Source organism: Onychomys torridus, chromosome 9 (assembly GCF_903995425.1).
Source record: "Onychomys torridus chromosome 9, mOncTor1.1, whole genome shotgun sequence".
Classification (NCBI taxonomy): domain Eukaryota; kingdom Metazoa; phylum Chordata; class Mammalia; order Rodentia; family Cricetidae; genus Onychomys; species Onychomys torridus.
The window spans coordinates 37,420,998-37,445,867 of NC_050451.1; the positions used below are offsets into that span (position 1 = coordinate 37,420,998).

General features: G+C 42.8%; 1 protein-coding gene across 1 annotated transcript in view; it reads right to left on the reverse strand.

Annotated features, from left to right (window-relative positions):
- Positions 1 to 3,068: 3,068 nt before the first annotated feature.
- The window catches only part of Gch1 (GTP cyclohydrolase 1), a 38,218-nt gene continuing 16,416 nt past the window's right edge, over positions 3,069 to 24,870 (reverse strand). Inside the window, exons 2-6 of the mRNA XM_036199473.1 lie at positions 23,544 to 23,653; positions 18,592 to 18,647; positions 7,612 to 7,643; positions 6,642 to 6,726; positions 3,069 to 5,132 (exon numbers count right to left, since the gene is read on the reverse strand). Of these exons, the coding sequence (XP_036055366.1) occupies positions 5,006 to 5,132; positions 6,642 to 6,726; positions 7,612 to 7,643; positions 18,592 to 18,647; positions 23,544 to 23,653 (410 nt within the window). The 3' untranslated portion in view covers positions 3,069 to 5,005. The remainder of the gene's footprint in view (positions 5,133 to 6,641; positions 6,727 to 7,611; positions 7,644 to 18,591; positions 18,648 to 23,543; positions 23,654 to 24,870) is intronic.

The following is a 24,870-nucleotide window of genomic DNA, read 5'->3' on the forward strand; positions in this document are numbered from 1 at the left end:
CCATGGATCTCTGCATCTGCTTCCATCAGTCACTGGATGAGGGCTCCATGATGACAGTTAGGGTATTCAGCCATCTAATCATCAGAGCAGGCCAGTTCAGGCACCCTCTCGATCATTGCCAGTAGTCTATGGTGGGGTCATCCTTGTGGATTACTGGGAACTTCCCTAGCGCTCTGTTTCTCCCTATTCCCATGATGTCTTCATTTATCATGGTATCTTTCCTTGTTCTCCCACTCTGTCCCTGTTCTAGCTCAAACCTCCCATTCCCCTATGTTCTCATCCCCCATCCCTTGCCCTCCATTAATCCCCTCACCCCCAGTTTGCTCATGTAGATCTCATCTATTTCTCTTTTGCTGGGTGATCCATGCATCCTTCCTAGGTCCTCATTCTTATGCAGCAAGCACTTTTTCCACATAAGTATCTCTCCAGCCCCAGCTTTCCTCCATGCTATTCATTGTATCTCTCTGATCTACAAGGAAAAAGCCCATCAAGAGAAAAAAAAACAAAAAAACAAAAAAAAGAAAAGAAAAGCAAGAAAAACCTCCATAAAGAAATTTACAGTCAAGACCGAACAAATAAACAAACAAACAACAACAAAAAGACAAACCAAAAACATGTTGTATTTGTCTAACTATTCAGAGTGTGTTCAAGTGTGAAGATCCAGCAAAGGGCAGGAGAGGAAGAATCCCACCTCCTAAAGTCAGGAAAAAATAATGAACCACCTCTGGAAGTTTTTACCAAGCACAGGCATCACAGCCCAGGATCCCCTCAGCCCAGCCTTCCCCGGTGCTCACCAACCAACAAAACCAGCTTCCCTGGCCAGCAGAGTCAGTTCCAGCCAAGGGAGTTCCCAAAGGGCATGGCTGTCCACATGTTGCTCAAAACAAGTGGAAGAAAGGAAAGCAGACCATTAGGAGGACCACACATGGAGGAGATCCACACACAAGGGTGTCGCTAACCGTCAGAGAGAGACTAGAAGAGACATTGCAGGGCTGGGGCTGGAGATCAGTGCTACAGTGCTTGCCTCAAAGAGGGCCCAGCAGGTTCAATCCACAGCACTGCAGGGAGAGGGAGGGGAGGAGGGGAAGAGGGAGGGAGGAAGGCAGAGAAACAGAGGTGGGAGACCTGGAGTGTCTCCTCCCCCCAGCCAAAGCCAGATATTCCTGCCCAGAGGTTCACCAAAATGAGACTGAAGGCAAGGTAGGGAAATCCAAGCACTCCTACCTCCCAAGCTAATTCTTGAAGTTCCCCAGGATAGGCCCTAGAAGAGATGCAAAGTCTTGTGCGCATCATTATTTCCAGTTCTAACACATCCTTCCACCTTATCCAAAATCTTGGCAGCCAAACAACCCTCTTAGTTAAAGGTAAAGAAGCCACGTGGCAGATATTTTAAAACTGAAGCCTGCTTCAAAAGGGCAGAACCAGAGAAGAAAGGAGGGCAAGGAGGAAAAAGAAGAGGAGAAAGAGGAAGAAGGAAAGAGAAGGAAGGAGGAGGAAGAAAGGAGTGTTGTTGGGGGTTTTCACTCTTTTGGGGGGCCAACTACCCAGCTCCCAAATAAATCACACAGAGGCTTATTCTTAATTATAAATGCCTGGCCTTAGCTTGGCTTGTTTCTAGCCAGCTTTTCTTATCTTAAATTATCCCATCTACTTTTTGCCTCTGGGCTTTTCCCGTTCTCTTACTTCTGTAAATCTTACTCTTACTCCATGGCTGGCTGTGTAGCTGGGTGGCTCCCTTGGAGTCCTCCCCCTTCTCTGGCTACTTCTTCTCTTTCTCCCAGATTTCTCCTTTTATTTATCCTCTGTGCCTGCCTCCCTATTGGCCGTTCAGCTCTTTATTAGACCATCAGGTGTTTTAGACAGGCACAGTAACATAGCTTTACAGAGTTAAACAAATGCAACATAAACAAAAGTAACACATCTTAAAATGATATTCTATTACAGAGGAAGAGGAAGAGGAAGAAGAAAGGAAGAAAAAAGGAAGGAGAGGAGGAGGAGACACAATGCCTGGAAATTGTTTTGCAACAGTCCAGCAGGGATGGGAGGTGTTACCGTTATACAGAAGATGTCAGAAGATGGAAGAGGTATGTGGGGTTCATATGCTAGTGTCTCTACTGCTGTACATGTTTTATTTTGCACAATAACAAAAAATAAAACAAGCCAGGTTTCTTTGGGGGAAAGTATGGTAGTTACGGATTCACTTCCCCTTGAACTTATCTCCTAAGGCTTCCTTTTCTCACTGTCTGTGAAAGACCCATGCCTGTCATAATAGTTTGGTAGAAAGCCTTGTTTTGATTTTGGTTTTAAGACAGGGGGTCTCACTGTGCAGCCCCTGGAGTAATGGAAATACACCTGCCTCTGCCTAGTTTGCGCAGGTATTAAAGGCATGCACTGTCTCTGGAAAGCTTTTCTTTCAACTTTGGGTGACCAAGGACTTATACATGCTTCAGAGAAAAATCTCAGGACCAACAGATTGGGCTGAGTTGAGCATTTCAGTTTTGACACCTGGAACTTTGTTTTGGGAGTTATTTTATACCAGTGAGCATTCCTCAGATTGGCAAGATTGAACACTCAACATCCTCAGGGTATTGTAAGTCCAGAGCCTGGCACCTAGACACACAGACAACCAGTGAGGGCTGGAGCCACTGTCGGGGAGAGCAATATGGGAGACCATGAGTAAGACGACACGTGGACCCGGACACAGAGCAGAAAAAAATCCAGCAAAACCTTTTGCATCTCATTCGCCGTGTACATTTCCTGCCCTGGCCACTTTCCTTCCTCAACAGCATCTCACACAGGAGTAGTGCCTGTCCCCAGGAGGCTGCACCTGCCCCAGACCTCCCTCCCCAATACCAGCAAGAGGCTGGAGTTAGTGACACCATCATACACCAAAGAGGAGCTATCAGAGCCTCACGTTGCATAATGATAGAGATATGGACTCTCACACTTTACTGGGTAAACAAAGCCTTCACCTTCCTGATGGGTATTTTAGCTAAACAGAATCAAAACAATCAAATTAATGGATACGCTATATTTATACTGGTGATAGAAAAAGAAACATTCACAGGAACAAATTATAATACTTTAATCATTTAAATAGAACCAACTTCAGGAACATACATACACATACAGAAAATCCAAACCATGTCATTGAACAGTACATGTAAATATGTCAGCTTCTTAAAAATCCCCCAGATGGACTCAGAGTCATGGATGTGAAAAGTAATTTTGAAGCACTACAGACCAGAGTGAAACAGACAAGGATGTTACTTAGCAGGTACTGAGGAGACTAGCCTGTGGACATGTCAGGCTTTTTGTTAAGAACTTCTAGGGAATGAGCCAACAGAGCCATTCAGAAATGATCATCCCCAAAAGATGAAAGATATGGCAAACAATTTCTTTGGTCCTCTAAGTCAATTCACACAGGTTTTGTTTTCCTTTAAAATACCAAACATGAGTTGGATACTTAGCATTCTACCCAGAAATGTCTCAATAGTAAGTGGGCTGACATTGTAATCAGGTTAGATTTGGAAGGAAACTCCAAATCAATCTGACTATACTTTAGAAACTCTAAATATAGAAAGTGTCAGGGAAAGATAGAGCTAAAAACAGTAACAAGAATAAAATAAAAAGCCAGCTCTGTCTGTCATCTTGCTTCATCGCAAGCTGATGAGTGTCCAAGCGGCAGGGGTAGGGCTGTAGGGACACATTGAGAGAGCACTGTGTCAGCCAGAGGGAGACCTCTGCTCACACCTATGCTCATGTGTGTGCGGGGAGCTGGATGCTGCGCTTTCACATGGCCCATGCTGCTCCAGTGGAGGATATTGAAAGTAAGTGGTAAGAAGCTAAGCTTCCTGAACAGCTTCACCATCTGAACCCACTTGTTCGGATGACAAGACACACACCGACAAGAAAGAAACAAGACTGAAGTCCCCAGTGCATCTGCACAGACGCCAGCAGCAGCAGCAGCAGCATGGCTTAACTTGGCTGGTGCCGTAGGCACAGCCCCCACACAGGCCTCCCTCAGCCCATTCCATGCTCCTTCCAGTTCTGAGGAGCTAAGAGTCTGCAGAGCCGACAGGATAGGCAGTTGCAAAAGATCCTGGAAACACTTAGAAAAATACTTCATAAGAGTTTTTGAAAATGCCTTGAAAGCATCATCTCCTTGGAATAGACAAAACAAACTCCCAAGACCGTCTAACAGGAAATCGACAATGGCTAGTTAGGTGCAGAGTTGGCACTTATAAACTTATGAAGTAATGGCTTTTCCTAAAAGATGGAAAAAGTACCTATACTCCAAAGGGTGCAATAGTCTCCTCAAGGCACAGAGTCAACCCTCTACCATCCATGGATGCTGACTCCATGAATGAATTCCATCTACTCCGTATTTAAAATATAGAAAGTGCCTTTTTAACTCATAGCAAAGTTAAGACAGCCATCCTGCCACCTTCCCTCAGAGACTAATGTTACAGGCAGACAGTTAATAACTATATCAAGAGTAAAATGTCACTGGTGGTTTCACGCACATGGTCAAAGCAGAGTGGAGTCTGTGGTCTTCGAGTACAGAGAGCAATGTTCTCTGTACAGCCACTGTCCCCAGCACATCCTTCTGCATTCTACTGTGTCCACTGAGAACATGGCACAGTGGCCACAGCTACTTGAATGTCCAGTGCCCTCTGCTAATGAGTCATCTATGATTTCAAGCAATGCATGAGTTCTCCTCCTTGACAGCATCCTGAGCAATGTCAGTGGTCAATGTGGATAACCCATACTCTCGGCTGTTCACTTTAAACATGGCCACTAAGGAGGTGGTAAGAAGAAAGCAGAAGGCTCACCCCTTAGTTAATTACTTTTATTGGACATGTCTATAAATAATTATTAAATACAATTCATGGTGAGAAACAAAATTCACATCTGTACCAATTGAAACTGGAATGCATGATTGAGACAGATAACGCCGGTAGCAGTGGGGTCTGCAAACCAGGTCCTGTGTGCACACCGAAGTTCAGCTCCTGATGAGCGTGAGGAACTCTTCCCGAGTCTTTGGGTCTTCCCGGAACACCCCCAGCATGGTGCTGGTGACGGTCTTGCTGTTCATTTTCTGCACGCCTCGCATTACCATACACATGTGTCTATAAAATAAGACAACAGGGCTGGTTTAAAGACATAGATGGTGCTGTCATATTTTTAGTTAATAAAAAGCAGGGCAAAGACTAACTCCAGTTCACCATTATCAACTGTGTCAAAACATTCCTTCTTAGGATAATAAATATTGTGCATTTTCTTGAATCATTTTATGTCATCCAGCTTCTATTCCTATTTGTGGTTAGTCTAAGCAGAAGGGAAAAGCCGAATGTTCTTCCTGGGTAAAGAAGCACAAAAGTTCTAAATCAAAAGGAATTTAGAAATCATGCTTGCTCCACCCTCGGGACCAGGATGGCATGGTGCCAACAACAGTGTCTCAAGAGACCGATACTCCAGGACACTGATCTTGCCAGCAGAATGAAGGTAAAATCAGTCAGTGTGTCTAAGCAACATGGTGAAGCTGGACAGCATAGACGGGGGCCGAGCTCAGGGACTGCCATAGCATGGGGAGAACTGTCTACACAATCGAGCAATTCTCGTAACTCACTCCAGCTTCAAGAGTGTCTGCAGATCCTTACAGGAGGTGAAATAAGGCAGACACAGAAAGCTTGCACTCCGATGTGGGCTCTGAGAGAGTTGATCTCGTGGAACAGAACAGCAACAGTGCTTCCCAGAGGCTGGAAGCACCGAGCTGGGTAGCTGGGCTTGAAGTCACAGCTAAATCCAGTGAGAACCATGACCTGCTGCCGCAGAGTGGGGTGAGTGGAGATGACAACCGAGTGTGCATTATTTCAAAAGCAGGAGGAGGCATTTGAATTGCTTTCCTTATAGAGGGATGATGAGTGTCCGGGGACTAGGGACAGTTAACCCCAATTTAAACAGTGCAGCCTTACAGCCATCAAGACACCATGCTGTAGATCATCAGCAGACTGTTTCCATGTTTACTAAAACCTCAGTTAACAGTTAAATTGAAAAATAGAAAATATCTGTTCTTCTTTTTAAAAACAGTGTCTTCAGTGCCCTTGCACCAATTCTTACTTTTTTTTTTTCCTATTTGGCAAACGTGCATTCACAAAAAAAAAAAAAAAAAAAGCTGAGGAAAAAGGCCAGCCACAAACAGACTGACTGCACACACAGAATTTTACAATCATACACACAATTCCCAAGAGCTCCAAAGAGGGAAAAACAGCCACCAGGGGCTGGAGAGATGGCTCCATGATTAAGAGGACATCAAATGACCTGAGTTTGGTTCCCAGGGCCTATTTCAAGAGACTCACAACTACCTGTCACTCTACCTGTGGCCTCCACAAACACTACTGGCACACACGTACACAGGATTCAAAGACGACTTAAAACAAAACAAAAATCCCCTTTCTATGCCCTGGCTCCTCGGTCGGCACCCCAGTGAGGAAGGAGAAAAGCAGCGGCAGGCCTGTGGGTGGGGGCCAGCAGCAGCAGCAAGTGCTCCTTGCTTGTCCTACAGAAGCTGAGCTGGGCTAGAGGTGGAGGTCGCTGCTGGTGCTACTGAGACATTATCAAAGGCGGTTTGGACTTACGTTGCTTCAATCACTACCCCGACACCGGCAGGCTGCAAGGCTTCTGTGATGGCCACCGCAATTTGTTTGGTGAGGCGCTCTTGAACTGTGGAGTGTGACAGAGCGCTAGGTTTGAAAGCCAGACACAAACAGCTGGAAGATTTTTTTTTCCTCTAGAATAGTTGTGATCTTACAAAGCAGGCGTTTGTGGGATTTAACATTCAAGACATGCCAGCTTTCTCCCAGATTATTCTATCTGCTAAGTCTTGAAGTCGTCCCTGGTCTGTATCCTTACAAGCACTACAGGTCCTGGGAGACCCCTGGCCCTCTAGTACCTCTGCAGGGGAGGGACTTGAGCAGCAAGTATCTCTTCCATATGCATCAAGAAGAACCAATACCGGCTCACAAGCATCCTCTATAGATGTAGAGTGGAGTGAAGAATGAATTACATTTCAGCAGAGTTAGTATGGAAGCTAACTGCTGGACTGTTGAAAACCAGTGTTGGAACCTAAATAACTCAATTTCTTATGCTGTCAAAAACAGCTTGTCTTTGAACACATACAAAGGTGTTCGGAGAATCGTGCCAATGTTGGAAAACTGACAAAAATCCCCAAATGTCTACCAGGGCAGAGATTGGCTAGCGGATTAGTTCACACAATGGAATTTGAAACAGCCACAGAAGTGAATGACATGGTTAGGGGTGTGAGGTGTGGGGGTTGTTCAACATGCGTTAAGTGAAAAGGAAATGGGAGGGAAGCGAGGCTTCCTTGTTCAACTGGGTGCGGTCTGATTTGTTATTGTTGACACGTGCATAGACATACAAGGATATAAAAGCATGACAGGGCTTCCTCTACAGGTGTAAACAGACTCTCTTGTACCTCCCTCGAAGGGCTCCATTTCTGACCTTTGCATTTATTACACTTCTAACAGAGTAAAGGTCTGTGTTCTATAGGGAAAATGTTTTCTGTAACTGAGGATTGTAAATATTTACCTTGTAGTCTTCTACTATAGATTTCTACAATCCTAGAAAAGAAAGAATCATTTCAGTTAGTCACACACTTGAATTTGGCAAACCTCCCTCATGAGACAAAAGGGACTCTGTGGCAGCAATGGGGGAATGCAGGCAGGAGGGGGTGGCTTATGGGAAGAAGAGAGGGACACATTCAAGCAGAGACCCCCACTCACACCGCAGCTCTGCTTCCTCTGTCCCAGAAGAGAGACAGGGAGAACTAGCGAGTTCTAGTGTAGCATTCGCTCAGGAAAAACATAATTACAGGGAAGTAACAAGCTTTGACGCTCCCCACTCATCAACTTCAGGCTAAGTCTCCAGAGCTCTAATTAATCATATTGTCTTATCAGAGCTTAAAGTTCAAGTTAAAAATAAAAAGGCATTTGTTAATTAATAGTAGGCCAACTACTGAACCAGCTAAATCTATTACAGTAATCAGATTATAGCAGATTAGATTTCTTCAGGCATTTCTTTACAAAAGGTTTATGTAAGTATTTCACAGGATTAATGCTCTCCTAAATATATGAAAGGCTCCTGGCCTGACAATGAGACCTGCCAGGTGGCAGAGAGGCCCACGTGAAGGTGGTAAGTCAGACTACAGACCTTTGCTTTCAAACATTACTGATTGCTCATGATTTGGACTCCATCTAAGAGTCACTTCTTCTACGAGACATTTTATCTCACTCACACACACACACACACACATACACACACACACCTCTGGCAAATTGCTCCTTTTTAGCTATCATGGATACACTCAGCTGCAGTAATACCATCAAGTTTACTGCCCAATCTGGAGACCCCTCATGGCAAGAAACACTGATTCTTAGGCACAGTAGTTTAAAATGTTGAAGAGATAGGATATTGTTTTAGTTTGAGCAAAAAGAGTGGTTTTTTTAAAACCAGAGACAGGAGCCACTGAGCTAAATTTTTTTATATATTACTTCTGACAGTGTTTTTTTTTTTTTTTAAGGTGATTAGTTTATCAAATAAGTAAGAGACGTCATTGATTTATAGTTAAAAGTTCATTTTAGCATTTCTTTTTCTTAAGTAGAATTGAGGGTGTGAGTGGGCAAATGGTGGTAACACTGGGTGTCTATGTTCCACTCTACACTCTAACAGGACTATCTCTGACATTTTTCAAATCACCTAAAGTGCTTGCCTATTTCTAGCAGTGAGTTGCTTTCATATCAAGAAGACCATCCATATGGCTGGATGTATGGATCAGTGGTAGAGCACTTGCCTAGTATGTACAAGGCCTTGGGTTCCATTCCCAGCACTGGAAGGCAGAGGGTAGATTATTCATGTAGATGTTTATTGAGTTCCTATGCAGTTGTGTGGCAAACATTCTTAACTTGATATGAACATGGATATAGTTGGGAAGAACTTGATATAAACATAAATAGAGCTGGGAAGAGAGAATCATAATTGAGAAAACGTCCCCACAAGTTTGGCCTGAAGGCAAGTCTATAGGGCATTTCCTTGATTAATGGTTGATGTTGGAGGGTCCAACTCATTGTGGGCAGTGCCATCCTTGGGCAGGTGGTCCAGGATAGTAATAAAAAAACAGATTGAGTGGGTCATGGAGAACGAGGCATTAAGCAGGGCCCTCCACAGTCTCTGCTTCTGTTCCTGCTTCTAGGTGCGTGCCTTGAGTCCCTGCCCTGACTTCCTTAGGTGATAGGATAGGACATAAAAGTTCTAAGATGAAATAAACCCATTCCTCCTCCATTTTGCCTTTGGTTATGGTGTGTTATCACAGCAGTAGTAGTCCTAAGTAAGACCAAAACTGGTCCCAGAGAGTGGACTATTACTGTGACAGACATGATCATGTTGTCATAGGAGGCTTGCGAAGGATTTAGGAACTTTGGCCTGGAAAGGCCAGTGAGTGTTCAGTGCCTTATGTAGGAACTTTGAAGACAATGTTGAGAATGATGCAGACAATGGAAGCCAAGTTTGTGAGGTTTCAGAATGAATCGGTGTCTGTCAGGGCTATTCATGTGATATTTTGAATTAAGAATCTATAGTATTTACTAAGCTGGAGCTGAAGAATCAGCTGTGATCAACAAGAGACTAGCACCACTGAAACAAAACCTTTACTTCGCGGGACAATCCACACAGGTCAGCTGGGGCTGAAGAATGAGTTGTGATTTAGAAGAGACCAGCGTCATTGAGGGGAATGCCCTGAGAGCGTTTCCTTAGGGTCAGCACACAGAAGCCATAATCCAGACGGGCCCAAGGCTGCATCTCGTGCTGGCAGCCGAACTTGGTAATGTGTAGGAGTCTCCCATGTGCTACTGGTTTTGAAGATATGCAAGGGTCATGGCGGGCAGCTGAGGCTCGGCACTGTGAGAGGCCAGGAGAGGCCACTGTGAAGGTGCAGCCTCAGTGGCAGTAGAAGCCCCAGGACTGGGGTTGAAAAGGTCATGGAGAGAAGTTGAGGCTTGGCACCCTGTGGCAGGGTCAGAGTCCCTGAAAGGAGCACAGGAGGCCATTGGTGAAAGTGCAGTCCAGCCTCAGCAGAGAGCCCAGCATTCTGAAGATGCCAGGACCACAGGATGACCACCAAGGACAGCAGCAGCTGAGAGTGGAGCCACAGGGCCTGTTAGACTCATGTGTGTGCTGTGGAAAGGATGGAGGGAGGGTGGATGGAGCTGCTCCAGCCTCTGAGGCCCAGAAGATGTGAGTCCCAGATACCTGACACTGAACTTCACACTGCCACACTGTGCTTGGCTTTGATCTGAATGGACCTGTGCCCTGCTTGTGCCCTGGTTCTTCCCTCTTGGAGTATGAAAGTATTTATCTAGTTTTTGATTTTTTTCCAACAAGAGTCCACAGTTAAGAGATAGTGAATTTTTAAAGAGATGGTGGATTTGTAAAGAAAACTTGGACTTTTAAAATATTGAATATTTAGAGACTGTGGGACAGAGCCTCTCTCCATCACCATCAACTACAGCGCCTGCCTTGGGGCCTTTTGAAAGCTGCACAGGGCTTTGGGAGCATGAACCTGTGGGTGCTTCCTCCTGCTCTTCCTAATCAAAGACCACATCCCTCCTCTGATGTGCCGTGTGGACAGACACCTTAGCTAGGTGCTAAGTCCTACACATTCTCACTGCAAGTGCTTATGCACCCCCAAAGTCCTACACATTCTCACTGCAGGTGCTTATGCACCCCCAAAGTCCTACACATTCTCACTGCAGGTGCTTATGCACCCCCAAAGTCCTACACATTCTCACTGCAGGTGCTTATGCACCCCCAAAGTCCTACACATTCTCACTGCAGGTGCTTATGCACCCCCAGAGCACGACCGCCCATACACAGGGCCGGCAGTCATCCACAACCTCATTCACTGTACCTCTGTGAGAGCGGTTGTTGATGTCAGTATAAAGCACTTATATAGGAATGAGCCTCGGGTCTGACAGCAGTAGTGAACCCAACTCGTTAGAGTAAAGTTTTTCCATTCAGAATTTGTGCAACTATATTTGTAAATGAGCTCCATCAGCAACCATTACCGGGTCTCATCAGGCTGTGCTGTCAGGAGTAGTGACACCATCACGTTACTCAAGCGACCTTACAGGTTCTTCTATGAGTTCTTCTTGGCTTTTTTGAGAGAGTGTGTTTCTTTGTAACCCTGCCTGCCCTGAAACTCACTACACAGACCAGGCTGGCCTTGAACTCATAGAGATCTTCCTGTCTGAGTGCTGGGATTAAAGCCATTCTACGAATTTATCAATACATCAAAACTGAGTGGTCCTTTTGGTTGGTCCACGAGGAAGGACTACTCATAAGACTGAGCCGCTCTGACCCTCCTTTACCGAAGCGTTACTCTGCCCTCCTCTGTCCTCATTTTCGCGTGCAGCTCTCCTGCTTCCACTGCGATCTTACCTCGTCTTTGAAAACCCACTCATAATGCTTCTTAAACTCTTGTTGGACATGGTGACTGGGCCCTGCAATCCCAGCACTGAGCAGGCAGATACAAGAGGACTGCCATGGGTTCTAGGCCAGCCTGAACTAGTAAGACCCTGTCTCAAGACGAACAAGACGATTGTTGAGGCTTTTTAGGTATCTTTTTGTTATGTTGCTCTCATTCCTAAATATTATCATGGATCCCCTCAGTCAGGAATCTCTGATTCAGTATTTTCAATGTTTGGACTTGTCACTTCTATTCTCTGGGAGTTTTCTCAGTTATTCCAAAGATCTTGAACTTTGTCTTAAAATCAATGGGTAGTCACAAAAGGAACAGCATAATTAAATCTGCACTTGGGAAATAACATTGCAGCAGCACTCGTGACCAGATTCAAGGACCCTTGGAAGAGGCAGAGTAGAGTCAGGACCTTCATAGACAATCCAGGAGGAAGAGGAGGGGGCTCAGCAGAGGGTGGCAGTGAGGAGGACCGCAAGCAGGAAGCCCCACCAGACAGAGGCGGGAGCTGGAGGAGGCAAGGAGCATCTGGAAGCAATGAACGGCTTCTTATTCCTGGCCCCAAATACATCAAGATGTAACAAAGATTTGAACACAAAATAAAGCCTGAAGCCATACAAACTAGTACAGAGCTTGCGACCAGAGAACAGCTTATAAAGTTTCTTTATGGACACGGACTATTGCAGAGCCAGGACAGCAGTCAGGCCTGTCATCTCAGCACTCAAGGCTGAGCCAGGGGGATTCCAAGTTCAAGGGCAGCCCCAGTTACACAGTGTGAGGCTACCCTTAGTTATGCAGCAAGATCCTGTCTCAAAAACAAAAACAAAATACCAATGAACAAAAACCCACAAAGCAAAATCAAGAGACAGATGAAAAGCATTGACAGGTATGCAAAGTTAAAGAGCTGTGGGACTCAGTGATAAAGAGGAAAGCCATCAAGGAAATCTAGATCAAAACTACAAGGAGGTTCCGTCTTATTCTAGTCAGAATGGCGACAGCAATGACAAAAAGAAAGCATTAGGCAGATGTAGGGAAATAAGGACCTTCCCCAATGTCAATGGGTACGCTGACTACTACATCCATGATGGGGGACAGAATGGAAGTCCCTCAGAAACTCCACATACACAATACGATCCATCTAGGAAAGACACCCATATACAAAAGAGATACCTCTATACCATGTTTATCATGGAACTATTTGCAACAGCCAAGTTATGGAATAAGCCTAGGTGTGTCTGTTAACAGATGAACAGACACAAGCAATGTGGATATATACATATATATAATATATATATATTATATATATTTATATATGTGTGCAAACACACATATATGACAATATCATTCAACCATAAAGAAGACTACAATGTTAACATTTGCAGGAAAACAGATGAAATTGGAAGTCATCATATTAAATGAAATAAATTATATACAGAAAACCAAGTATCGCATTCTCTCCCATATGTGGAAAACAATAACATGTATGCAAATCAATGGAAAATTAGAGCCTTTCTGGAGGGAAAAAAAATCAACCTTATGCAATTAAAGAAGTTCAAAATGAGCTGGGTAGCTCAGTGGTAGAGTGCTTGTCTAGCATGTAAAAGGCCCTAAGTGCAGTCCCTAGCATGGCAGGTGAGGTGGGGATAGAAGAAATAAATCACAATTTTAAAAAAATAGATAATGCCAGACAATGGTGGCGCACACCTGTAATCTCAGCACTCGGGAGGCAGAGGCAGGTGGATCTCTGAGTTCGAAACCAGCCTGGTCTACAAAGCGAATTCCAAGATAGCCAGGATTGTTTCATAGAGAAACCTTGTCTTGGGAAAAAAAGTAAGAAAGGGCGGGAGAGAACATCTTTTTATTTATCTTTTGGTACAGATTTCAAAGTGTTATGGAGGGTTTTGAGTCACCATGTGGAGTTAGAACCACACTACCCCAATCTATCAGGGGATAAATTGGTATGACCTTTTGGGGGACAATTCAGCAACACCAAAATTTCAGCTACCTCAATCCAGAAAGTTCTGTTCTTGTTGGTAGATTAAGTGTGCAAAAATAATTTATTGAAATACATCACCAAATGCTCCCTGATTTCGACAACAGTCTCAAACTGCCAAGTGTGAAAAAGTTGGGCAAGTGAATGAAGCAGTCAAAGAAATGTAATGTGGCCCTGAAAAGGAAGTTGGGCTTTTTCTTTTTGAGACAGGTTCTCACTATGTAGCCTTACTTGGCCTAGAACTTGCTAGATAGACCAGGCTGGACTGGAATTCACAAAAATCTGCCTTGCTGGGATTGAAGCCCAGTAAAGTTAGGTTTTGGGAACTAAAAGATGTCAAGGAATTTCTAAACACTTTTTAAAAAAATTCTTTAAGGAGCCAGAAAGATGGGTCAATGGTTAAGAGCACATGTTAGTCTTGTCGAGGACCTGGGTTTGGTTCCCAGCACCCACATGGTGGCTCAAAACCATCTGTAACTGCAGTTCTAGAAGATCTAATGCCCTCCTATGGCATCCATGGGCACCAGGCACACATGTAGTGCACAGACAGGAATATAGGCACAACATTCTTAGACATAAAGTAAAATAAAGAAGGCTTAAATGTTTGTAAAGAAAGTTGTAGTGTTGGGCACAGTGTCACAGTTTTTAATCCTTCTGTAGCCAAAGCCAACTTTACAGTGTCTCCGCATCCCCCATAAGTTAAATCCCCTATTTCCATTAACGAGTCTGACTGCACACAATGCAACACGCCTCTCTCCCACTTTCTTATTTGCCTTGGTCTAGGCATTAACTACACCTTCAAAGGTCTCCCCCATTTAGGATTCTGTGCATCACTCTGCCTGGGCACACCACTGTTACCATGGGTACTCTGAAGTTTCAAAGCAAACCTGTTTGGGGCACTTTGAATTGAACCCAGGGCCCTGGGCATGAGGGTGGACATTTCTGTGGCTATAGCTATCTCATCACATTCACTCTCCTGCTGCTTCCTTCTCTCTGGCCATGGCAGTAGCTGGCCTAGAGAGTCCTTCCACACTAGGTAACGAGATACACAAGTTAGCCAAGGCTATCCCCTGGAACTACGATTCCAAATTCAAGATTTAATTATATTCATTCAATTGTTCTAAGGTAAGAAAACAGATTTTTAGCAACAAAGAGAATTTCTATTTGATGTGAGTTTACTCTAGACTTCCCCTAGAACCCAACCAACTCACTTTTGGTGTCTTCCTGTTACTTAAGGCTTCCCTGCTTGATATTTGACTTTACAGGAATGGAAAGGTCATGCACTTAAAGGTGAGCACACAACAAACTTCGCACGCAAGATTAAAATGAACAGTCAGGCTTTGCTAAGATGTAGCTTTCTGTATTATTCCTCGTTCTCTGAGCATTCTTACTTCCTAAAAGAAATGGGCTGTTGGATAAACATCTCAGTTGACTTTTCTCTTTAACAGACTCTTTCTTCCAATTTTTTACAAAACATGGAACTAACACACACTCAACGTCTTGGTTCGGTGCTCCGTTTTATTCCTAAATTTTAATCTTGTTGGCACAATGGCCAATCCTCATACGAACAATCAGCTTCTTTGTTCTACTTCACGGAAGAATTAATTATTTAAGATCTTTTCCCTTGGAAAGGACAGAATCAAGATTGTCCTCCTGTGCCTCTGACTCATCAGTCATCCCATGACCCTACTGGATCGCCCCAGAAACCATTGCTCGTACTGTCAGTCATGATTAGAGGATGGTCATCAAGGTCTTCAGGGGTCTTGGGGGTGTGGCTCAGTGGCAGAGCCATTCACTTGCCTAGACTGAATGAAGCCCTGGGCTTGATCCTCAGCATCCAAGAGAGGGAAATAAAAAGACCACACCTAAGCTTACAGTGCTTTGTGAAACTTCTTTTAAATATGGAAGCCACCCCCCAACTCCATCTTCGCTGCATAGACAGTCTGTTACAGTTTCAACAGTGCCGGCATTTCCATGATAAAAGCATAGAGAGTATTCTTGATGGAAAAGAGAACACTAGAACACTGGACCTATGACTGTGTAGAATAAGCATGCTGATGGTACTATTATTCACAGTTGATATAAGTTTGTTTTTCCTATTATTTGGGAGTAAGTGACTGGGGAGAAGACTGTTCTTACTTTTCTGTTGCTGTGATAAAAACACCATGACCATGACAACTTAAAAAAGGAAGGGTTTGTCTGGCCTTTTGGATGCAGAGGGATAAGAGTCCATCGCCATCTTGGTGGGGAGGCATGGCAGCAGGCAGGCACAGAAACTGGACCTGAGAGCTCACATCTTAAACCACAAGCCCAAAGCACAGAAAGCACACTGGAAATGGCATGAGGCTTTCTGAAACCTCAAAGCCCAACCCCGTTAACATACTTCCTTCTGCAAGGCCAGACATCCTAGGCCCCCCTAAATAGTACCAACAGTCGGGGCCAAGTCTTCAAACACATGAGCCTATTGGAACACTGTCATTCAAGCCACCACGGGTCTGCATAGATTCCAAAAACGAAATGAGAAATATGAGGGCTACCACTTCAGGACTATGGCAAATCTCACTATAACCCATCAAAGCCAACAGTCAGTCATGGAGATTTATTTGTTCCAATTTTGACTGAGGTCACCTCAATCAAGAGATTCAAACTTAGCTTTAAATGCAATGACTGCACATTCATTACCTACCCCTCCATTTGGTTCTTCACACACACACACACACACACACACACACACACACACACACACACCCCTCAGTATTTCTCCAGAAAACCTAAGATTCACTAACTCCATAAAACCAAATTAAAACACAAAAGGACATTTAGGGGGAAATAAAACACTAATGGATAGGGCCTAGCAGAGATATATGAACACAAACCCTCATACCGACTTTCAGTTAAACACAAATTACCATGTATACATATCACCTCTTCTCCCCAAATCCCAAATAAAAGTGGGAGAAAAAAAATTTATTTATTTATTTTTTTTGGTTTTTCAAGATAGAGTTTCTCTGTGTAGCTTTGCACCTTTCCTGGAATTCACTTGGTAGCCCAGGCTGGCCTCAAACTCACAGAGATCCACCTGGCTCTGCCTCCCGAGTGCTGGGATTAAAGGTGAGCGCCACCACCACCCGGCAAAAAAATTTTTTTATTATTTTATTTTTTGAGATAGGGTCTTTCTATATAGTCTCAGCTGTCCTAAAACTCACTATGCAGACCAGGCTGGCCTGGAACTCAGAGAGATCTACCTGCCTCTGCCTTCTGAGTGATGGAATTAAAGGTGTGTGCCACCATGCCCAGCTCAAAAATGTTTTTCTGAACTCCTGAACATGTAAGGAAAAAAGATGATGACCAAGAAGTGAATGGACTGACTAGCCTGCAGGACCCCAAGAAATGCACAAGGCACAGATGCAAAGAAAAGCAAGTGGAAGCCAAAGCCCCATATGCAGGTTTGTCAAAGGTTTAAAAACACATAGTTCACATGCTAACAGAGCTCCCAAGTGTCTTGGCTCCCATTACTGTGAAATCTCCAAGAGTCTGGTTAAGATACCACAACACTCTGAAAACCTGGAAATGGAAAATAATGGAAAGGTCAGAACACTGAAAATACCTCAAAAACTCTAGAAGAAAGCTGCAAAGAAGTGGTAGAGAGACTCAGAACACAAAACAGGGTGATCCATACAGAGAAACCTTTACCTGACCGCCTGACCACACAGTGAATAAGAAAACTCCTCCTTAGGTAAAACCACACAGGCTCAGTGAGAGTACAGAAGTCCCTCTTGGCCATTCATCCCTAAGTCTGCCCATTGAATTCAGTTCCATGAATACCAGGAACACGGACAGAAGACGTAAATGCGAGGAGGGTGAGAAACCCTCAGCTATCCTCAGTGCTTTCTGAAACATGAAATGATTCCCATCAGACAGAAACACCACGTATCTAAGGAATGTGGGAAAACCCTCCCTGGTTATAATTCTTTCTATAACGTAACAGAATTTATACTGGAGAGAAGCCCTATGTGTAAGCAAAAGGGAAACCCTTCATTTGTTCCAGTTTTTCCATTCACAGTGGACAGAAATCCCATGAATGTGTTTTATGAGTAACGTCCCAATACATAAATGAGTGTGCGGTAGAGAGAAACCGTATTGTACATCAATGTGGGAAATTCTTCACTTTGTTTTGGTTTTGTTTTTCTTTTTGTACCCTTACAAACATGAATGTACTCACACTGGAAAGAAAACTTCTCTGTGTCAGCATGTTGGAAAGTATCGATCAGTCCAGTTCTGTTGATAACATGAAGGATTCACAATGGAGGGAAACTCCAATAAAGAATATATGAAGGCTGCATCACCGCAAGCCCTTTCTAGCACCCATGAGAATGGAGAAAATTCACGAATATGAAGTCTGTAGTCTCTAGCTGTTTCTGTTCAGCTCATGAGCATAAAAGAATACACCTAGCAGGAAATCTTCAACAGTGAGATAATCAAAAGCCTCTACTTGCATTCACTGAGAGTCAGTGTAGAAGGCATGGGACATGTCTTCATAAGTCTAGGCCTCACTGTGAGTAAGAAACCAAAGCCAGGCTTCTGGATGTGCTTTTTGCCTACATGACTTATATAAACACAATAATATTTCCTACTATACACTTGACACTGTTCTCCATATATGTAGATGCTCTTTTATTCCCTGCCCCCCAAAATATAAAGATAGTGCAGTTAGACCCATGCACATGTTTCTCCCCCTCACCATTAACTAACCTCCCTTTAAGACCCGGGCTAGACTGGGGGTAGGTAATCTTGGTCCTTTCCAGTTGGGGGGAACTCTGCAGAGAAAGCTCTGAGCTCATATGCCAATGACGGGCAGTGGGAGAGGAACAGGCGGTGAAAGAGAAAAAGCCAGAGACATAGTGTTTCTGGTTTTGAAAATAGGGCTGTCTATGCAAGTACCGATTTTTAAGTTACATATTACTTTCTAAGTTGGATCCACAGAGGTGAAGGTAAGAAATCTTGAGGGTCTCAGCAGATAGGAACAATTCTATTAACTCATTCTTACCTGGCAAGTTTGCTGAGGCCAAGGACTTGCTTGTTGGGAAGGTAACCAATGTGGACCTTCATGGAAGAGAGAAATTATCAGCTAAATGAAGACCAGCATTTCTTTTTAACAACACAAATGGGTATAGGAAGACCATAGCACACATACATGTAATTTTATCACTGTAACAATGTATTTTTAAAACTTGAGAATCAGTTCTACATGTATTTTCAAATTATGAACGACAGTAAAGGGAAACTAGATAAGAACAGACTTGGGGCTGGAGAGATGACTCAGCTGGTAAGAACATTGGCTGCTCTTTCAGAGGACCTGGGTTCAGTTCCCAGCACCCACATGGCAGCCCACAACTGTCTGTAACTCTAGTTCCAGGGGATCTATTTATTTTTTATTATTATTATTATTATTATTATTATTATTTTATTTTGTTTTGTTTTTCGAGACAGGGTTTTTCTGTGTAGCTTTGGAGGCTGTCCTGGAACTCACTCTGTAGACCAGACTGGCCTTGAACTCACAGAGATCCGCCTGCCTCTGCCTCCCAAGTGCTGGGATTACAGGCGTGCACCACCACCACCCAGCTTTCCTTTTTTTTTTTTTTTTTGAGCTGAGTATCGAACCCAGGGCCTTGCGCTTGCAAGCACTCTACCACTGAGCTAAATCCCCAACCCCCTTCCAGGGGATCTAATACCTTCATACCAATGCAGTAAAATAAATTTTAATAAAAAGAACAGACTTGTTGCTGAAATGACAAAAGTAAAGTTGTAACGCTCCTTGGTGAAGTTAAGTTCTTGATTCAAATCTGAAAGTCTTTCCTCTAAGAAAAGGACACTCGGTAAAGGGAGAGATGACCCCATAACATCAAGGTGTAATCAGAAGAGACTCCTTTAGATGGCAGGAATATATGTAAGTGTCGCTATCGCATGTGTCACAGAGAGCCCTGCTGCCCCATTGTTCCCATGTCCTTTTCCTCTTCGTTGTCTAAGCTGCTGGAGAGCTCCATCATCCGACAGAAGAAAAAGGACAGTCACCATGCGATGGCTCTTACAGAACATGAAGGTATGACCCAGGTTCTCTTGCCTTGTGTTTTGTTCTTTTTTGAGACAGGGTTTCCCTATGTAGCCCTGGCTGTCCGGGAACTCACTCTGTAAACCAGACTGGCCTCAAACTCCTGAAACACTAGGATCTTAAAATCTATCAGTGGATGGATAGCTGTGGTATAAATGTTACTACTTTTTGAGCCAAGAATTAAAGTATGAGAAAACATACCTTTCAAACTACTAATAAAATAAGGGGTCATTTGTTGGCAGTCGACAAAATTTGTTCCAATACAACTGCATCCTAAATGCCAGCATTAAGCAGTTTTCACGTGTTCACTTAATATTGATCACACATTTATAGAGCCCATGTAGTAGTACTTAGCACTATGCTATAAGAATTTGAGAACTGTCTTCCTGATAGAGAAACAAAGCAAAGTGGCCCAAACACGGGGATTATCACAGAAGGTAGCAGGACACAACAGAGAAGGGCTGAGAACAGGATAAAGTACTGAGTCTAGCCCAGCCAGGCCACTAATCCTTCCCATCATCTTGGACAACAGACTAGCTTTCTCACCCACAATAAAAGGCAAGGATGAGCAAAAAAAGGTTCCCTCAACACTAACTGTGGATGGCCAGACATTGCTGCCTCCTGGTGTGATATAATATAAAGCCTTCAGCACTCTGTGAACACTACTTGGGTCAGAAATGTTCAGCCTAATTAATATTACAAATCTAGTCTAATTTATAGGTAATCCAGAGGTTGCATGAACAAATCTAGAAGGTTGGACACTCTGTAGAGTAACCAGCTTTGGCTCTTCAATAGGAGGATGTGGAGATATTCCAAAATAAACAACACTCAGGAGATCTACCAAATGCAATGTAAAAACAGACAGAATTCTCTTGTCTTCTTTCCAATACTGAGGATTGCACATAGGCCCTTATGTATGCCTGGCAAGCATTCTACCACTGAGTCTCTACATCCCTAGCCTAATGTGACTATTAGCTGGATCCTTCTTCAGACAGACCAACATGAAAAATTTTCTGAAAGAGCTGGAAAAACTTAGACTAATGCTACTTAGGACATATTATTAATTTCTGTGGTGATTTGTGAGCAAGAAAATATTTTAGAAATACATGTTAATTATTAGCATCATGTGGTACATATTTCAGAAATGCCAATTAATAATTAGTGCTATGCATAATGCATGATACTTTCATTAACATGTTGAAAGGCTAATTGATAACTTACCAAAAAAATTTTTAATCCTTATCTTTTACAGAAACATGATAAAAGATATAATGAAAGAAATAAAATCTGAGATTGGACTTAATGTAGTACCATTGAGTGGCTATGTATAATATGATTGGTCCTGTATTGATAACTGCTGGTGCTGGTTGATGGGAACATGGAACTCCATAATACTAGTATTTCTGCCATTATACATGTTCATTTTTTCCTTTATAAATGTGTTCAAAGATAGATAGATAGATAGATAGACAGGCAGATAGATAGATAGATGATAGATAGATAGATAGATAGATAGATAGATAGATAGGTAGATAGGTAGATAGGTAGATAGGTAGATAGGTAGGTAGGTAGATAGATAGATAGATAGATAGATAGATAGATAGATAGATAGATAGGTAGATAGGTAGATAGGTAGATAGGTAGGTAGGTAGGTAGGTAGATAGATAGATAGATAGATAGATAGATAGATAGATAGATAGATAGATAGGCAGATAGGTAGGCAGATAGGTAGGCAGATAGGTAGGTAGGTAGGTAGGTAGGTAGATAGATAGATAGATAGATAGATAGATAGGCAGATAGGTAGGCAGATAGATATAGATAGATAGATAGGCAGGCAGACAGACAGACAGACAGACAGACAGATAGATAGATAGATAGATAGACAGGTAGATATAGAGTGCACTAAATACTGAACTTCAAAGGAAAGTGCCAAATGCTGTTAGAATATTAAATATTGAACCGGGCGATGGTAGTGCACACCTGTAATCCCAGCACTCGGGAGGCAGAGGCAGGTGGGATCTCTGTGAGTTCAAGGCCAGCCTGGTCTACAAAGCAAGTTCCAGGACAGCTTCCAAAGCTACAGAGAAACCCTGTCTCGAAAAACCAAAAAAAAAAAAAAGAATATTAAATTTTGATAACTTCCACATGCTTCAGGGAAAGCAAATTGGTACAACCACTCTGCAAAGCCAAAGGTCAGCAGGGAGTAAGGTGAATATGGACACACTTATTACTAATAAAATCTCAGGAGTCAGGTATTGAGGTGAAAATCTGATAGATCAAAAAAAACAGTGGAGAAGTGACCAGCTGACCTTCTCTCTACACTATCCAGCTGGAAGAGGAAGTCCAAAAAGCCCATGAACCTCCAAGTCCCTCCCTATTCCTTCTTGTGCCTCTCAATCCGTATCCTGTATACTGTGTGACTGATTCTTGTCAACTCGTCCCTGGCTCTACCCTCCCGTTCAAAGTTAACATTATTAACACAGTCTCAGGGTGTCACAGTGCCATCAAATACCTGCAACACACTTACGATCCTACAGTTGCACTCCTACATACAAAAATGATGCATATGTGCACCAAGAGAAAGTTGGCAACCATATTATTTTTAATTGCAAGAAAAGAAAACAAATGTTCACCAAGTGCTGGATTGCAGTTTTTACAATGTAATAATGTATAACAATGAAAATAAACACATCTTTGTGTGATGTGCTATTTCTATGTTTTACAATCATAAGAAAGTAAAAATATTTTAACAAAAAGGCAAAGCAGATATTAGTACTTATTAAATTTAGATAATGGGTAAATATTGATATTATTTCCTACAAGTCTCCTGTTGGAAAATTAATAACAGAAAGTCAAAATAGAATTGAACTATTATGATAGTGGGCATAACAGGACATTTCTTTGTTGTAAACATACACATTCTCAAAGGTGTGTTGAATGACTATGAGACTATTATTATCTAGCCTGCATTGGATTCTCTTTTCCTAATATAAAAAGGGATAGAATCCAATTAAATCCACTAATACCATAATCTCTGCCACCAAAAACTTTGCAGTCATCCCTGTTCATGTCATGATGTCACATTCTGCACATGTGGATCTTAGATCAAATAGTGCATTCAAAATACAGAAAAATTTGGGCTGGAGAGATGGTTCAGCAGTTAAGAGCACTAGCTGTTCTTCTAGAGGTCCTGGGTTCAATTCCCAGCACCCACATGGTGGCTCACAACCATCTGTAATGAGATCTGGTGCCCTCTTCTGGCCTGCAAGCATGCATGTAGGCAGAACACTGCATAAATAAATAAATAAATCTTTTAAAATAATACAGCAAAACTTTTCAGAGATACAGTAACCACCTTCAAAGGATTAAATTTTAACCTCATTGTCCCAATATACTAACATGGTGTTAAAGATGAAAGTCTGATTCTGGACATCTTTGGGTTTTGTTCTGTTTGTTTTTGAGACAATGTCTCTCTGTGTAAGTCAGGCTGGTCTCAAACCCCCTATCCTTCTGCTTCTCCCTTATGAGTGCTGATGTCATGGGTCTGTGCCACTAGACCTGGCTGGTTCTCTTTTTAAGTGTCCTTAAAAAAAAAAAAAAAAAACCATATTTCAATACAGGGTTTCTTTGTGTAGCTAGCCCTAGCTGTCCTGGAACTCACAGAGATCCGCCTGCCTCTGCCTCCAGAGTGCTGGGATTAAAAGCATGCACCACCACCACCCAGCTTAAATTTCCAATTATTAGGTTAGGCAAAATGGATAGAATAAAAATATCTACGTAAACTGTGAACAGAGAATATTAAGAATTGGTGACAGTTTTAAATATAACTACCCTAATTTAAAACGTTTACTATACATTCTTAAATGATTAGGCAACAAGAAGAATCTTACCCTTCCCACAAATGGAACAAGGTGATGTTCACACATGGAGAACATGTCTATGTCCTTCACAATCACCATCTCATCGTGATCCTCATCAAATATCGCATCATTCAGGACATCTGAAATCAAGAAAACACAAGATAGAAAAGCCAGTTTGGTTAAACACAAAAAGACAATAAATATTTTTAAACTCTCACTAAAACATTAAGAAAATAAAAATGAGAACTAGTCAAATTTCCCTTCTAAGTGAGCAGTCTTTTTCTTTAATTGATATAAAAATCCTTGGGGCAATGTTTCATGAGAAATGTAGACTTCAAAGTGTATTTGTATTGTGAACTGGAGGAAGGGAGGAGAGGAGCAGGTATGACAAAGTGCTGCTTCTGGAGGTAGAGATGGGTCGTTCTTTCCACCATTACATTTTCTAACAGATACGCACAAAGCCACAGATGAGAAGAACATTAAGCCTTAGCCCTCGGACTTCTGATGCCAGATCCAATATGCCTATAAACTTGGCCTCTATTATAGCCAAATAATTTTCTACACTTCGCAAAGTTCTTCAAAGTTATTTTGGGAAGCATTGGACTTATACTAAATGGTTGCCTTCCTAAAGAAATAAATCCTATAATCTGCACATGTATGTCTCTCTAAGGAGCAGCAGTCATGTGTAAGTGTGAACCTCAGACATAGGGTCAGGCATATAAGAGACATTTCAAACAAAATGCTATATGTTTAAAAACTGCACTTAGTAAGTGGCCCTTCCTCGTCTGCAAAGGAGAAGATTGACCACAGGGAGCACTGAACTCAACCTGTGACAGCAAGAGCATCCTGTTCTGGCTACAGAAAGATAAAGGAATATAAGTCACAGCTATGGTACTGACAAACGGATGGGTGCCCTAATATTATACACAAACGTTGTGTGTCACTGTCAACTAAGAAGAGATGCTACACAGAGGGTGTTTTCTCACTTTTATAAAACAGGTACATGCACAGGAAAACCCTGATCTCACAGCTTGGCCGACCAGAGAACACCAAGACAGCTAGTGTGTGATTCCAAGGATTCAGGGAATACCTGGTCCACACAGTACAAAGAGATGAGCGTGGGGAGATGAGCATGGCTTTGCAGCTGCCCACAGCCATTTCCCCATCAGAAAGGCAGGCTGAGTCAGAGACGTGCAAGTGCCCACCCCCACTGCCTGACCTTCAGGAGCTCTGCTACTGAGTCATGCATAAGCCTTTGCTCTCATCAGGCTACTTGGAGTCGCCTGGGATTGATTGTGTGATAGGAGAGTGACAATGTGACCAGCAAGAATGGACGTGTGTAGGGTTTAAACACACA